The sequence below is a fragment of the Apteryx rowi genome, unplaced genomic scaffold, assembly GCF_003343035.1.
Source record: "Apteryx rowi isolate R43461 unplaced genomic scaffold, aptRow1 scaffold_236, whole genome shotgun sequence".
NCBI classification, from domain to species: Eukaryota; Metazoa; Chordata; class Aves; order Apterygiformes; family Apterygidae; genus Apteryx; species Apteryx rowi.
Window position 1 is genome coordinate 328,352 of NW_020448708.1, and position 16,749 is coordinate 345,100.

Genomic DNA, 16,749 nt, shown 5'->3' on the forward strand with positions numbered 1-16,749 from the left:
TAGCTTGGAATGCTAACCCTCCCTTAGGTATTAATACTAAAATCAGGATGGGGAGGAGATATTTACGAATGTGGGATGGTTTCAACTGTTTTGCAAGTTTGCCCCCACATGCCAGTGTTGGCTTTGGCTGGAGACTTTCATCTCTACAATTAAGGCTAATGAATACATACAATAGCTGCCTGTATAAAAGGCTTGGTGAGCCATTCATTAAAAAAAAAAACCATACAGATACATTATATTATCGGATACACCCACATAAATCTAGAAAAAAAGATCTGTTTTGGTAAGATTATTCATATTATCCAGTCTGGCCATCTGAATACTGCAAGTTAGGAAGATTCATTCAGATAAGTACAAAAACTGTGATTAAGTCATTTTAACACATTCCATCAGAACTTATTCTAGCCTGACACTGAGGTAGATGAAACCAAAATCCACTCTACAAGACTGTGTAAACAGCAAGATTTTYAGCCAGGAGACTGTGGAAATCAGGCTAAAATGACACTGTTCAAATAACTTTTAGGAGACAGAACTTCAACTAGCAAAAAAGCAGCTCAGCTCCACTGACTTCAGGGGAGCTATGCCAAATACTGTCGGCTGAGAATCCGGCACAGTCATATAAAATGTTTAGTTTGCATGCTACCATTGCTATTTCTGGTTATTTTAGTTAAAATATACATCTTCTTACAGACTGCAATAAAAGAAACAACCAAATAGAATTTTAACAAAGGTTATCTCTCCCTATAAGTGTCACGAAATAAATGCACCTCTGTTCTACCAGTTCCGTAAAATAAGGGGAAAAATGTTGAAAGTGTAGTTCTTGATACACTGTGCTACAGGAAGGGCTGAACTACCAGAGGTACAAGTCCATAGAATGGTATAATTACTTCCTTTATGACTTGGTTCTCTTCTGATTATGTACACATATTTTTAAAGGTCCTCTCCCCTTTGAAAGGGCACAGAGGTGGGGGAGTGTGGAGGGACTGGGCTCTGTATAGTTGCAAGTAAGAAATCCTAATCTCAACATTGGTGTAAGCTAGAGGTGTCTATACATTTGAGCACTTCCTGTTTTCATTTCATGATCAAATATGTTCTTTGCAGGGCAAATAGGGGAGCACTTGAAAGAGGAAAGCAGAGATGTCTGAGAGGCTAATTGAGTGTACTAAGGACTCCTTGGCATGGAGGGAAAGGAGTCTTCCAAAGCTATGAATAAACTCTCGGCTTGGGTCGGATTTCTTGCTGTTTCTTTTCTTTAACCACCTTTGAACTCAAATAAAAACAGCCTTAATGTCAGGTTTACCTTTCTGATGTCATAATCTTTATGTACTATTGAAAAGCTTATACTACCAGACTAGGATTTCCTCTACTTTCTTAAACACTGGACATTATCCAGAAAAAGCATACACATTGCCAACCAATTCATCCTCAGATCTTTCATTTTCCGGTATAGTTGTAATTCCAAATATAAGACAGAGCTCAATAACTGAACAAGAACATGACAGAAGCTCCCACTCCTTGCATTTGATTTCCAGCAACGAAAACATGCATGCGTATTCTTTTTCTAATATAATTAAAGTTACTGCAAAATGGAAGAGGTGATAGGGGACAGAAATGGTTTTGAAAGACACAGCCCGTCAGATACATTAATTCTACATCAGAGTTCAAGCACCCGTCTCTCCAAAAAAAAACACTTAAGCAACTCATTTTTAAAATCAGTTACCTTAAGAATTTGTAAAATGATTGAATATTGCATTATAAAACAGCATTTTATTTAAAATCATAAATAAATATATTTAGGCAGAACTGAATTACTCTCTTTGAACCTGACAGTCTAAAGGAATTTCAAGCTTAATCAACACCATAAGAGATGGACTGCCACTGCTGCTTCTTCCAGGAAAACCAGAGGTTAATGATTTTTGTCATATTGAGACTAAGAGCTAACAATTGCTACAGTTGGCCTTTAGTATTTTATTTGTCCTTCTGAGGTATTCAGAATAGGTGACAATGGCTTGCAGTTGAGAACATATGTGGAGAGACCCCTGTGGCTTATGGAAAAGTTGCTCCATGCTGGTTGGGTGTTTGAAAAAAAAATACAACCAGAGCTCTTTTATGTTCCTTTCCTTAATGAATGCATGAATGTCAAAATGTACCAATGGCCCATTCAGGGGGCAAAGCCTAAGCAGCTCCTTCTTTAAGAACACATCCTGAGATGTAAAATACATTTGCTTAACAAATTAAAATAATGAGATAATTCAATTAGTTTCTTTAAAAAAAGGAGAAAAAAGGGTACATCAGGGGATTATTGTAATACAAGAACAGGTCATACAGCACAAAGGAGGAACAAATCAATCTGAAATAAGGTTAGAGTAGTAATGAAGGAATGTACATTGAATCATGGACTGCCATTGTAAAGATATTTACTTGAAACAATAAAATTGTACATCACAGATTCCCTCGTTCTGGCTCAGCCAGTGTTGCACTTTGAATGGACAAGCTAATTTGAGAAAAAGTGTGAGATCTTTGAAAGAAAGGAGTTCTCTTCCTTCTCTGCATGTGTTTATGGCAAGGATCTTTCTGAATTTACATTGCACTGGTCAGGGGTCTCCATTATCAGTTTTCAGGTCTGAGAATTACAGCACAGTAAATCTTTCAACACCTGCAAACTCATTAAAGCTTGGAAGGTAAAAGGTTTGGGGCTTTTTGGTGCTCATTTAATTTGATTTTTGCAAGGCCATCCTCACCAGAGATGGTGAATTTCCTCAATTCATGTAGAATGAAGAGCGTCAGAAGGGAAGGGATAGAAACAAGGAAAGGGGATTTCAAAAAGCCAGGAGGATTTTCCTCAAGAGAAGTGAGAGGCAGTTGACTGTTTAATAAGCATGTGTTGAATGCTTTCAAGGAGCACACAAGGAAGAAAGGCAGGCAGAAAAACCAAGATATCACGAACTTCATAAAAGGAAACAGAGTTAACAGAGACATGTACAAAAGAAACTGGCTTATTTGTGTCCCTGCTTTTTTGCTGTCTCCCTGTACTGCTCCTCTAAAGATACCCTACAGCTAAATAAAAAAACCTCCACTCTCACTCACTCGACTTCCAAATTAAAAACATTTTACAGGTTAGTAAATCTCCAGCTGAGGTGATGTAGCAAAGAACAGCTGTGAAGTAATTTTGATAATGATGAGAATAATAAGCACATGGCAAGGTTCAGGGCTTTGCTGTTGCAGCTTCAGTGCTCCTGAATAGATAAAAGTGATTAAATACTCCTGATTATCCCTGACCAATATGTAATGGATTTACAGCCCTTTCAATTAGTCAGTATTTGCTTAGGACTCATTATTTTGTCTTTGGTTAAGTAATCAGCCCAGAGACTCATGTTCTGTCTAATTCCTCTGAGCCAAGTGGGTACAGGGCACCTGACCTTTGAAATGGCCATAGCTGGGAGGCAAGAATAACCACTACTCCAGCAGAGACACTGGCTATTCCAGCTAATCCTGACCCCACAGGCCAGATCAATGCACCTTAGTTTGCTACTAATGTCCTTACATCAAAATGATGGTTTAGAAATGTGGATCTATTGCTCCCCGCTTTAGCTGTGCTGCTAGCAGAGCAGTTCGATAGTCCCCATCATAAATAAAATGGGTACCTTGTCCTCAAATCATGACACTGTGACTAACATCAGCTACCTTGGAAATGTATAAAACTTTGGTAGAAGAAGAGGTAGTTAAAAACACTGTTACCATTTTAAGCCTGATTAAGTGAGAAATGATTTTACAGTGAGAAGACGATGAAAATCAGTTGATAATTTTACCAGTTTCCATTAATTCCTACATGAAGTAAACTACAAAGAGTGTTACTAGTTTTTTCTGTAGAACGGTATTTTGATGCCTAAGTGAAGCTGTAACAGTCAACAGAACACCAACACATAAAACCAATTGCAAACAGGAGGATAAAGATAGACTGTTAGTAAAAGCATTGCTTTTTCACGTATTTAATCTCTCTCCCCCAAATGTGAATATGGCTAGCTTTTAAGATAATGGACTTGGAGAAAAACTAAAAGGTGCTTATTTTCTCTGTTACACAATTGAAGAATTAGGGAACCTGTAAGCCTTCTGTATTTCTCACCAAAAGTAACATATGACAAGTTTGCAAGCTGCTGCTTTGACTTCTCTTGCATCCCACAGTATATGTCAGAATACACAGATTGGGGTTCTCTCTTCCGCCAAATACATATGAGGTTTGTGTAAACAGAGGCCAACAATAAAGAATCCAGAAGGCAAAGCTTTGTATATGCTAAAGCAAGAAAGCCTCTTTTTTATCTTTAGGAACATTTTGAATAGTTCAAAGCAAAAAATGGTTACTTTATCTGTAGGTGTTGTTCCGTGATAAGACCTTGTACTCTCTCTCTCTCTCCCTCTCTCTCTCTCTCTCTCTCTCTTTCTCTCTATATATAGGGTTTTTTTTCAGATTTGTCATGATTCCAAGAGCCAGGAAAAAAAAATCTAGAAAAAAAATGCAAGTGATAATTGAGCCTTAATAATCCTCCAGAAAATTATGGGGGCAATTGATTTCTAGTAACGATGAATAAACCTCATTAGGCACATGAATAGAAATCTATTTTGTTTTTGGGCACCACTTACTGTGAGATGCTGGAAAAGCCATGCTCTCATGATATTTGTTGCTACTTTGGGGAAAATGCCTCTTTTCTTCTGACGTTTTTTGTCCTTGTCTGGGTCATCGTCATCCCCTGTACCAGGTGAGGCTACACTGTTGTCTAAACCATCTCCTATAGTAAAGAGAAAAACAGGAGGAAGGGGACATATAATAAACAAAGTAGAGCAGCCAAAAGGTAGCAATAATTTCCAAGATACTACTACAGTTTTATTTTGATTTGACAGAACATCAGGCACATACAGTTTCTCATTAAATACGAGTGCTGTTACGAATATGTAAAAATTAGAAGCCATGTCTCTCCAAATACTAATTTTGTGTCTCATGCATGCATATATCATTAATTCAATTATAATTGTGTGCTTGACATCGTGCAATAGCTCTTTGTCAATTATGGGATTCAATGTGGGAAAACCTGCCACAAGAAAACCCATTCACTGTAAATGCATCCCTACAACCATTCTGAATATATACTGTAAGTAATCAAGTTAAATGTTCTGTAGTCTATATATTCCAGGCCCTCTGCATAGGTGGCAGTAACTGTGTCACTCTTCAGTGCACATAACACACTGTCATAGAGCCCCTCCCCGTAACTATCGCCTCCCAACACACATACATACACAGGCACAAACACGTACACCTAGTGTGACCCCGCACATAGCATTTGCATGACATAAAAACTTCTACATCTCTGCATCATTGATTATTGTCATTAAAAAAGAAAAGATGCACATCAAGGTAGAGCTCTCACTTAATCAGAACTTTTCATCAATATCTTTCTCTTCTGTGCTTTTCCCTGGCATTAATTGTGCATTAGCAAAAATCATTTACTTTTAACAGTCATAGTTATTTTTTCTTGCCCTCCAGCAAAAATGCCTTGAAAGCCTGCCTGGAGGGCATCTAAATTATGTATCTGAAAAACTCTTCTGGCAAGGCATTGCAGGACCCCTACTTTCTTAAAATTCATACGAGCACGTCTTCCTGTTTTTGGGAAGGCATCAATCAAGAGTAGCAATATATGCCATATTCCTACATTAATATTTGAACTAATAACTTTAAAAAAGGAAAGAAACAAGATCCGACTTGTGGCATAATCAAATGCAAAATAAATGAAGAATACTGGGACAGCACTGAGACTTTATAGATTGCTGTGTTTTCCTTACACATCATTAGCCCGGAGCCACACGAAAGAGGAAAACAGAGAAGTGGAGAGTTTATGCTCCCTGCTGGTGTTTAAGAAGCCGAGGTCCTGGAAGGACATCTGGGAATTGTGCTGAGACGGTGGTTTTTGTAATTTAAGAATAGACATTCATTAGCAGTAAATGCCATAAATCCCATGCTAAGTAAAAACCTTGTCCAAGAAAGCCTAAAACAATAAACTCCGTGCTCAATGTAGCCTGAGCTAGACGCTCCATAGCTTCCTGAGGAATGCTATAGATCCACAAGCTAATTCCTATAGTCTTGTCTAGCTCTGTAGTGCTACTAAACCAAATACGTTGCTGCTGCATACAGCCCATTTGTTTCGAAACTTGCATTTCAGCTCTATCTGCCCCTCCTGTGGCAGATCACCCTTCTTGCACTGCCTCCCCTCTGAAAAACCAACCCTCATGGACCAGAGAGACAGAAAAAGCCACAGCAAAGAGCTGGCAGATTAATTTTATTGACATTTCCATTTTCACTGCAATGTGATACCCTCCATCACATGGAAAAGATGACCCTCACTATTTACAGACTGACAGGCCACTTCATTACAACCACCCTGCCCCAAGGCAGAGCAGCTCCTTTCCATCTGCCCAAACACCAGAGCAAGACCCTTAAGTCACTGCTCTCTCCTTCTCATGCCTTTTTTCTTTTTTGCTTATCTGTTAAAGATAGGGAAAGGAGAGTCAAATCACAGCAAACTAATCAAAGAGATTATGGTAGCCCTATATACTGTAACCAACTGTTCACTTTTGTAAGATGCTGGTTATTTAGAAAGTGCTCCTCTCCATCCCCCCCTCTCCCCCTCACATACTCCACCCCATCCCTCTCACACACGCGCGCGCGCACACACACACACACTTTCCACTATGCCAAGGAACTGCTGCAAGGCAAATTCTCACAAACACTAATGGCTTCTGACTGCTCCCTGGCAACCCCAGCATTTTAACCTGGGTGGATATGCTCTCCAAAACACAGACACTGGAGCTATCTCATCAGCTGTTCATGTGACACAGATGGAGAGTGGCTATTAGGAGCCAGGCAATGGGCCTTGGGGATCTGAGGTGCTGTACTGTAGCCTCAGGCAATTTTGAAAAGCAGTACCCGGAGATGGGGGGAAAAAATCTGTACTGAAAGTGCAAGTTTGAAGTCAGTCAGTCTGTTTGTCTATCTGTCGGATGGATAAAGATATCTTTGTCTCTTTATGTAAAACCTATGTGTGTATGCACAGAATGCACGTAGCTATAAAACTTCCTTTCCACACCATCTTTTCACACTACAGAAGCATTGGTTCACTCTATATATGGACAAATTCCTATTTCTCTTTATACACACGCTCTCTTGTTTGTGAGTACGCTTAGCAGGACTCACCTAAATGCTGAAACAGTGTTTAGACCTTTTGGAGAGGTTGTGAATATCCTTGTTTTAAAAAACTAAGAGCAGCCCAGGAGATGAAAGTTCAGCTAAAGCTTCCATTGTCTTTCCACCTTAATCAGTGGTATAAACGGTAAGAGACAAGTGCTTCCTTAATCAGTTCCATAACCTCATGAAAGGAAATTCAAATATCATACCTTCAAATTGCCTCAGAACATGAATACACACTGTAAGATTTGTTGTTCCCAATGAACTACAGGCCCAATCCTGTTAAGCTGTACTGTCACCTCTTTAATCGCACTACAGCTGCTCACATTAGGGGGACTGTTTCTAGCAGAAATAAGTCATAGAAGAAGCTGCCCATAAATGACTTTTCCAAGATGGAATGATTCACTTCTTAGCTATGAAGGGTCTGATCCTAACGTGTTCTATCCAAATAAAACACAGGTTACTTTAAATGAAGAATAAAATCACCAAAGGTGAAATAAAATTAACAGACCTAAGAATTCACTCGACTTCAGATTGAATTAACTGTATTTCTAACCACTGCAGGAAGGAAGGCAAATTTAAAACATTTGGGGCCTAGTATGACCATCATTACTAATGGTTCCATTTATGCAAATTGTTCACATGCTGATTTGGGTAGGATTTTGCTAAGTGCAGAGTCACATCCTAACTTCTTTGGAGATTGCAATTATTTGAGCATAGTTATCCCAAATTTATAGTGAGGAAATTAAGTCTAATTTTTGGCTCACTGACTTTCTCACAGCAGCAAAAAAATGAAGGCTGACTCTCTACTGCTTTGTACACTGTTGACTTATTTATTCTTGTGCAAAGAGTACAAGTGGCTGCAAAACCCTATCATCGCTCTAGGAAAGTGGAGAATTCTTAAGTGGTGCTCTCTCTGTAGAGGTATCAATGACTGCACAGGATCAAGCCAGCAGAGAAGTAGGCGTATTACCCAACTTTTTTTAAGATCATATCAATGCCATATAATAGTCTCAATAACTCCCATAAAAGCTGAAGAAAGTACACAAGAAACTTTGCAAAGTAACCCAAATGGGGTTCTTTATAGGCTTTCTCTTCAAGGGGAAGGGTTTGTGGAGGAGATTGAAGATGCAAGTCTTATTTACGCAGCAGGAATTTAGCCTTCCACACTAGCTCTGTGTGTAGACAGTCTTAGCATGCGCTGAGGATTTCTTCCAGCAAGGTAGATTATTTTAGCTTGAAAGCAAAGCAGTTCACCTCTTATTTAAAACATATGGAACAAGTAGTTAGAGTTTCCATTGCACTGGAATTTCAGTCTCAACCTACTGCAAACTGACTTCCTTGGTTAGGCAAGCCTGCTGATCTCAGTGTACATACAGTTAAGGACTCTTCAGGAAATAGTCCAGTCCTACCGAAAGCCTGTCCAGTCCTATCAGTGACTTCCTCTTGGGAAGTCCTCCATACTCTCTATGTTATCCCACCCCTCATTCTTGGTTGTCTTCGTTACAGAGCAAAGAACAGGCAGGAGATGAAGTTAGTGCTGCTTAGAAGCTGCTCAAATAGTCTTTTTGTCATTTGTGAACAGGATAGATGACAGATTCCCAGTTTAAGCAAAATGGCAACTGAAAAGGCAATCCCAGCCATGCCAAAGCACAAAAACCTGTTAACAGCCCAGATTCAAACTCCAGAAATAGTTTCTATTACCATCATAACAAATAGAGCAGAAAGAAAAGAGATATCTGGAAAAATACATTTTGAGACTCAGGGTTTGAATTTCTTTATCATCAGAGTTCCCCTACAGCTTTATAGTTTGCCATGCTAAAGAAAAAGAGAAAAGAGCAGGGATATCTAATGGGAAAAAAGAGGCACTTCATCATTGTACTAAAAAATAATGCAACAAATTAAAAAAGCGTGGATTCTGAAAAGGAAAGCTCCAATGCACATGCTGATTTTAAGTAAACTACTCTATGATCTTTTGTTCCAGTATTTTGATGGAGTGGAATATGTAGGTTGGCATGCAAAACATGAGACAATCTGTATGTATGCATATACTCACCTCAAGTATTTGTTTGTGCTTATAATGTGCCCATCTGGAGACATAAGTATTGTAAACCATTATTAACAAGGAAGTTCAACCGAGTAATAAGATCAATAACACCACCACTGGAGAAAAACCTTTAAAATCTAACCAATTACCACTGCCAAAAAGCTGGAAAAAAAGAGAAGTGCTTGAGTATGTTTTGAAGGTGAGACAGTCTGTGCTGTAAGAAGGACTAATAGAGAGGGAAGGCCAGTTCCAGAATCAAAGACCTTTCAGGAGAACTCCTTATCTCCACTCCATCCTGTTAAAATCATCAAGCATTTAGCCTTACAGCTTCAGCAGATCACAGCTCTTTGAACGAAGCACTGGTTGTTTTTCTTTTCTGTCGTCTGAAGGACCAGGGTTCATGGAAGTTGACTTAGTCTCCTCACACCCCAGATGCAATACTTATCAACCCCATCTTACTGCCAAGAGAAACTGCATTAGGCTAGATTGTGGATGGCAAACCTGGGACTCTGAAATGCGCAAACTGTTCAAGTGGGCATCCTAACTTAGAGCTGTGCCATCAGCAGCAGCGCCCTACCAGTTAAGTGTGCTGGTTACTGAATTACTTGACTGCCAGAGGAAAGCTGGCATCAGAAGCTGTTTAGGCATGACATAGGCATGCCAGGCTGACCTGCATACTCAGCTATCGCTTGTCCCCTGCTTGGGGATGTCCTCAGGTGAGCTGCTGTGAGCAGCCCCCTGCAACCCCTCCCCTTTTGTGTCTCTTAGAGACCTGTCTTGTGGTGCTGTGTCCTGTGAAGGTTTCTATGAGCATCTGGGAGAGAGAGAAAGGTTGGACACCTGCATTAGAAGGCAGAGGAAGACTTCAGCTTTATAGCACTATAATGTCTCTTATTAAAAAAAGATTTTATTCTCTGCCCCTTCTCCTGGCAGCAGGAAGGAGATAAAGAGCCAGTCTAATTTCTGCTATTCTTTTGGAAGACCTTGGGCTTTCCATCAATTTCTTTGGGCTGATAATGTAAGGATGATCATCTACAAATCTCACACAATCTAGGCATTGACAATTTTTACAAAGTCAAATTGGAAGAGAAAGAAGAGAACTTAAGTTGTCTATCAAATCTCACCTAAAAAGCTGTTCTACTCAATCTAATCATATTTTAGTATAGTTTCTCAGTCAGTAACAAGTCCCTATTACAGTCTGGCAATATATGCTAAAGGCTGAAAGTGTTGTATAGTATCTGGTATCTAAAGTGTATTTACAACAAGAGGGAGAATAAAAACTGTTCATTTTCTATTTCTGGGTAGGTACCTTCCTTAATGTGTCTTCTTTTGAAAAAAGGCATGTACAGATATTTTATTATTTACTTGAAGGTAGGAATGTATACATTAGTCAGATGTATTATTCTTATATCTTTACATGCTGTAAAATTGTTGGTTTGAAATCTTAGAAACTATTTGCAGAACTGTAATGTTTCACATTGTCCTTTTTATTATTTTCCTGTCCAAAAATAAGAAAAAAAGGCTGATTTCTTTGTGTGCCCTTTGTTGTCTGTTTTTAAAGCTCATGTTTATTTGTGAAGCGAACTGAGAGTTCTCAGAGATTAAATTCAAAAGCCAACATATGTTTTTCTAGCTTTTTTTAAAGAGAAAGCTAATAAACACTGCTTTACATTTTAAGCTCTTTTATATAGCCAGTAGGGTTGTGGTTTATACATTATAATTCAACATTTTTTCACATCAGGTGAAAATTGCTCCAATGAAGACAAGGGGAAAAGTAAAGAAACCTGCTAATTACCAATCTCTCTTACGTTCCTGCTGTGCTAAACTGTCCAGACATGTTGAAGTGAAATTTTTCTGCGATTTTCAAGCGACTAGTTCATGGCCCACTGCCGTGGAGTGCAGGAGAAGGGATGAAATGCTTTAGTTTACATGCAACATTTACTAACTGTGTGGGTTTTCCGACATTAAAGAGGGGACAGTGACCCATGCCACCTTTTTCACACTCAAAAGAGCACTGAAAAAACAGTCTTCATAGGCTTACCTCAGGCTTCTCTGGCCCTTAACACCCTCCCCCCAGGGTAGGAGCAGAAAGAGAAAAAAGAAGGGATTTTATGTTCCTTTCTCTTCAACTTTTCAGGCGATATAAGCAGCATTTAGCAAATTCAGCCTCCAAATGGCTCCAAATGCTCTGAGCGGCAGGGGCTCATCCTTTGTTAGCCTCCCTCTATTTACACAGGATTTACGCAGGCTCTCCACTGAAGAGACCACATGTTTCTGACAGAAAGCACTTCCATTCACACTGCATCAGGCAACAGGATTGTAACCACTGCAGCTTCACGCTGACCTGAGATTAGGGATTTCAGCAACACTGAGATGGTAACAATCTGCTAACTAACGAAAATTATCCATGGAGAACTCTGCTGCCTACTCCAGTTAAAACTACCACAGCCAGATAGATTAGGTTGCTTAAAAGAACAATTCAGAACTAGCTACTATCAAGACTATGTATGCCCATCTACAAATACCATACACACACACACACAAAAATATCAGAAGAAAAAAACTCAGACTGCAGCTTGGATTAAAACAATTTCACCCACTGGCTGGAGACATAAAGTGTAAAAACAGACAGATGGACACATATGTAAATGTGGCTGCATTTGTTTCCCAGGAGCTGGCAAGTTAGTAATAACAGTATAGTTTAATAATTTATTTTCCATGGTATTTTCACACTGGTTAACTGGACAGCAGCAACATCCATGTGGAATGTCAGGAACAGAATAATTCCTTCTATCTAATTGCTGCTGGGACAAACAAACCAAACTATAAGACTTTTCTTGGCTCTACCTGCAAGCAGTCAGTCCCGGAACCTGATATCAGTCTGGGAATTTTTTTTTTAACTTATTTTTTTACTGAGTTTGGTCAGTCAGGATTTCTGCACCAAGATTTTTTCCAGATTTAGTATTTGTATCAGGGTTTTTCAAAGTGCATAATACACACACAAGCACAACAAATGTTTCTGGTCAAACCTTGTGCTTTTTGCTCAATAGCCTTTCATGGGGCAAACGAAAATTAGATGGGAACACAGCACCAGAAAGGACCACATAGATCCAATTTCCGAAGAGTTTTATTTCGTCATTTTAATTCAGTGAATTACTTTGCTTCTGCAGCAAAGGACAAAACAATTTACTTTTGTAGTAGTAACTCATACATGCATCTGATAAGCACATAAAAATTGTACAGTATATTCTAAAGTTCTCCATAGTATATCATAATAAAGCTCTTCTGGGCACTCTAATGATTCATTTTTAGTGATCTCTCAAATGCCCTTATCCACAGTTAACGCTCAGATTTTATTAAGGAAAAAAGCAGGGACAAATGTCCACTTAAGTCCCAGCTCTCAAATTCAACTCTGCTTGCACTGCAGTACCAAAAGCTAAAGCTTTTTTAATGTTCTATTCACCTCCCCTGTGTGGCATTTCTGCTAACACAGAGTTCACAATCTTTCAGCCCCAAACACAGAAGGCTGCTATCTTCAAGTCATCCAAGGAATGTGCCAGATACTATCATCTCCCCTGCAATACAAAGAACCAGAAAAAGGCAGAGACCAAAAGAAGACCGTGCCGATCAGGTTACTAAAGTCCAGAAAGTCTTTCCCAGAATGCTAAATGTTAATCTTTGAACCAGCAAATGTTATAATTAAGATCCTTGTAGTTGGAGGAAATGCTAGCTTGAGAAGTCAAAGGTACAGCATTTGAAGTTGTACTTCTTTGCACGTTTATCCTAATCTCACACCCTCATGCTGGCATAACTGCCATCAAACACTTTGTTCTACTCAAGCAAAATTATCATTAATGTCAGTAGCAGTTTTGCCTGAGTAAGGAGTGTAAGACCAGATCCTTGTCTTGTTCAAACAGAACTGCAAGCACTGCACAATTCCAGAAGAGACATACTCATTAAAACTTGTGGTTTATGCTGATTTATGATGCTCTTCTGTTTAAAAGTGAAATTCACTTTGTACCTCACTGGGAAAGTGTTCAATGCACTTGTTTCTACATGGTTTTAACTTGGTTTTTCCCCCCCTCTCAGCACAAGTTGTGAAATTTATGCATAGTTTTTGGCACATAGGCTGAAGGAAAGCATTATTAAATTAGGTTTAAGTATTTTGTCTGCTTCAGTAATTACTTTCAACTGTGAGTGTAAATAGCTGTTATTCTGTTTAAATTTTTCATCGTACTAAAAGTTGTCACAAAATGTCCTTGTACTGCAGACTAAATGGAGTTCTTTTCAAATCTGTTTTTTACATATTTTTAGAAAAATATTTTTAGCATTCTCGTAATAATTCTGTTAAGAATACCAGCTGCAAACTCAGAATCAACAAGTCATTAAAGACATCGGGCAACCAAAAAACATTCTTTTTTTTGCCTGAAGCACATCATCTTTAAGAGTCTGTTTTCTTTTTTTATTTCCCCATCTCTATCCCTATTTACATTATCACTATTGCTGTAACCGGGATATTGTTTTTAGTTTCCTCAATCAGCTTTACAGAAGTTGGTATACACTAAAAAGCTATATTTGATTTTAAGTTTCATTTCTTATTTCTTATCCTGTTATTTGTTATTCTGTTACTTTTGTCATTAGAATAATGTCAAAGAATGTGGGCAAAACAGCTAAGCTCAATTAAAATTCTTCCTGTGCTTGAAGTTAGCCAATTAAGTTCAATATTATCTCATCAATATTTAACCTTTAATGTTTTGCAATTGCTTTTCGTATATAGGGGTAACAGAATGTGGAGAACTTAACAAGTAGATGATGTCTAACATCCTGTACTGTTCTTCTTCATTAAAATATTAATGTAGTTTCTTTAAGAATAAAATGGCATTTTTTTGAAAAGGAAAATAACCTTCAGAGCATCTGAATTTTTCTTACAATTGTTACTCAGTTACAAACTGAGGTATTTTAATGTCTTCCCTTAAATAATGTGCAGTTGGACACAACTGCTTGTTTAGGAAACATCGCTTAAGCTGGTGTCTACTAGTACAGCAAGAGTCAGTGTAGTGTTCACATTACAAACCTCTCTTTTCAGAGTTATTTAACTACAAAAAATGTGCCAGCTGGAATATTGTATAAGAGTACACATTCATAGCAATTTTTAATCATTTCCAAAAAAAGTAAGGACTAGAAATGTAACATTTCCTGAAAGATGCTAACTTAAACACTTCAGTTATTAAAAAGGACATTTGTTAGGCCACAAGTCCAGAATGCAAATTAGTCTGTCTGAGGATTTATAACAAAAAATGGAGGGTGGCTGAATACTTTAAAGAAAAAATGATGTTTTAACAGAAAAGTGTAAAAATGAACCATAAAGCTTTTCCAGGTGATAAAATGTATACAAATGTGTGTGTTACATAAAGCACAAATAAGAGTACCATCTTGAWATGCATTCACAAGTACCTGAGCAGCATCAAGAAGATGCTTGCTGTGAATGCATAGTTTAAAAACAAAACAAAACAAAACAACTCCAAACTTGGCAAATCTTACATACCATAAGAGCTCCAACACCTATGCACAGTAGGGTGGATTAACCCGCTGGGTGCTGCGGACATATATATGCACCTCCTCCTAAAGTGTTCATTTGGCTGGCAGTCTGGAAAATGCCAGAATGTGAAGGGTTACGTTGGAACACCAACAGTCTGCTTTTGTAGGTTTAAGTTAAACCCCCTACTTTAAATATATTGTGTTAGGTACTTGGAAACATAACTAATACTGTTTATAAGTAGTATGCTAGCTGGTACTAACGACAAAGGACTTGATCCAGTGCCCACTGACGTTGGTGAACACTATTTCAGCTGACAAACATGTGCTTTGGATCTGCCCATACTTACTTTCAGTGATCATTTTTCAGGGTTCTTCTCTTCCGAAAAGCCTGATTGGTAAAGTGGAAGCTATATACAGCTCATCTGCAATATGTATTGGATGCTTAAAAATGGCTGCTGCCATGGCCTAAAATATTTCATCTTTTAAGTTCAGCAGACAGCTACAGATTATAAGAGTAAGCATTTAAGAGTCTCAGCTGTGATGAAAGATATGTCTAAGAATATTCACGTGCTTCAAACTGAAAAAGAAGCAAGTATACAGACACAGGAATTCTGGTCAGAAAACTTCAGCTGGCTGACAAAATGAGGTCTTTATGATGTTGGTAAGGCTTACAACCGACTTGCTTTCTCCATCTTAAGAGTTTTACTGCATTGCTTTGGGAAGATGTGGTAACGACCAGGGGAAAAAGATGGGGAGACCCCAGGCTTCTCTCTCCACACGCCAACTATCCCATAGGCTACTTTGGACCCGCTTTAAGTGACCAAATGAACTGACAGAGCAACATGTAATTTTGTAGAAACATGGGAAAAACTTTCTGACAAAATATTTCCATGAAATGTATTTAGAAAATAGGGAAGTATAACACACAGCAAACCACAGGGCACTGACTTGTTACACCATCTCCTTAAAAACTCACAGCACAAAACAAAGAAACACAGGCCCCCATTCTGAGACCTGATGATTAACTTTTCTGTTCAGAAGCCTGTAACTTCATTTCAAGTCCTTCACTGTAACAGAAAGTGTTGCAAAAGACAAATACGCAGTGCCTGCAAAGTCTTCCTAGGCTCATGTCACTGAGTTTTTCCTACTGAAAAATGGGCTGGGGTCCAGAGCAGTCCCGTCAGCCTGCTCCTTCCTCCAGAGGAGGTAGTGTTGGCTCTGTGTAGGAACCCCAGATGAAAAGCTAGGCAAGTTAAGAGACTTATTTTTCTTCAGTTGCAAATGGGTAAAACTGAGTTTCCTCCCTAGACAGGCTGTTCACCTAACCCATTACAGAACTGGCATGTGTGCCATAAGATTAAATCTAAACCCCACCAATCAAGTAGCAGTCTAGGTTAAATATGCTGATGCAGCAAATTTCCAGATCTTGATCACACTAGGCAGGGGAGTCATTCTTCTCAGTGATAAAGTCACTGAATGCACTCTTGAGGAGACAAAAAATTAAGAACCAGCTGACTTTGCACCATTTGAGTGAAGTATTCACTGCTGACCCAGAACAACAGAATTGCCATGTTCTGACACTAGCTAGGAATCACCGTAGAAGTGGTCATCTCTGATTCTTTACTATTCATAAGAGCAGTTTCTCAGTTGGTTAGTGGCATCAGGCTGGAAACTACAGTGTTTAAACGCATTATGTATTAGAAGAAATTTTGCGCAGTCCCTCCACCTTTCTTCTTTTCCCCTCTCCTCTTAAAAACCCTTCATAGTTATTATGAAATGATGCCAACAAGAAGATTTGATTATCAGAAAAAGCAAATTGGATTTCATCAATTAAGATTTACCTCAAAGACATTAACCCTCCTTTGAAATTTTACAGTTAAGATATTTTTACCTGCATTTTACTAAGTCAGCTTCTCAAACTCATCAGTGATTT

General features: G+C 38.6%; 1 protein-coding gene across 6 annotated transcripts in view; it reads right to left on the reverse strand.

Annotated features, from left to right (window-relative positions):
• The window catches only part of MEIS2 (Meis homeobox 2), a 171,449-nt gene that overhangs the window by 115,808 nt on the left and 38,892 nt on the right, over positions 1-16,749 (reverse strand). For all 6 annotated transcript variants that reach the window (XM_026066006.1, XM_026066005.1, XM_026066007.1 and 3 more), the window contains one exon: positions 4,639-4,784. In XM_026066006.1, the coding sequence (XP_025921791.1) occupies positions 4,639-4,784 (146 nt within the window). The remainder of the gene's footprint in view (positions 1-4,638; positions 4,785-16,749) is intronic.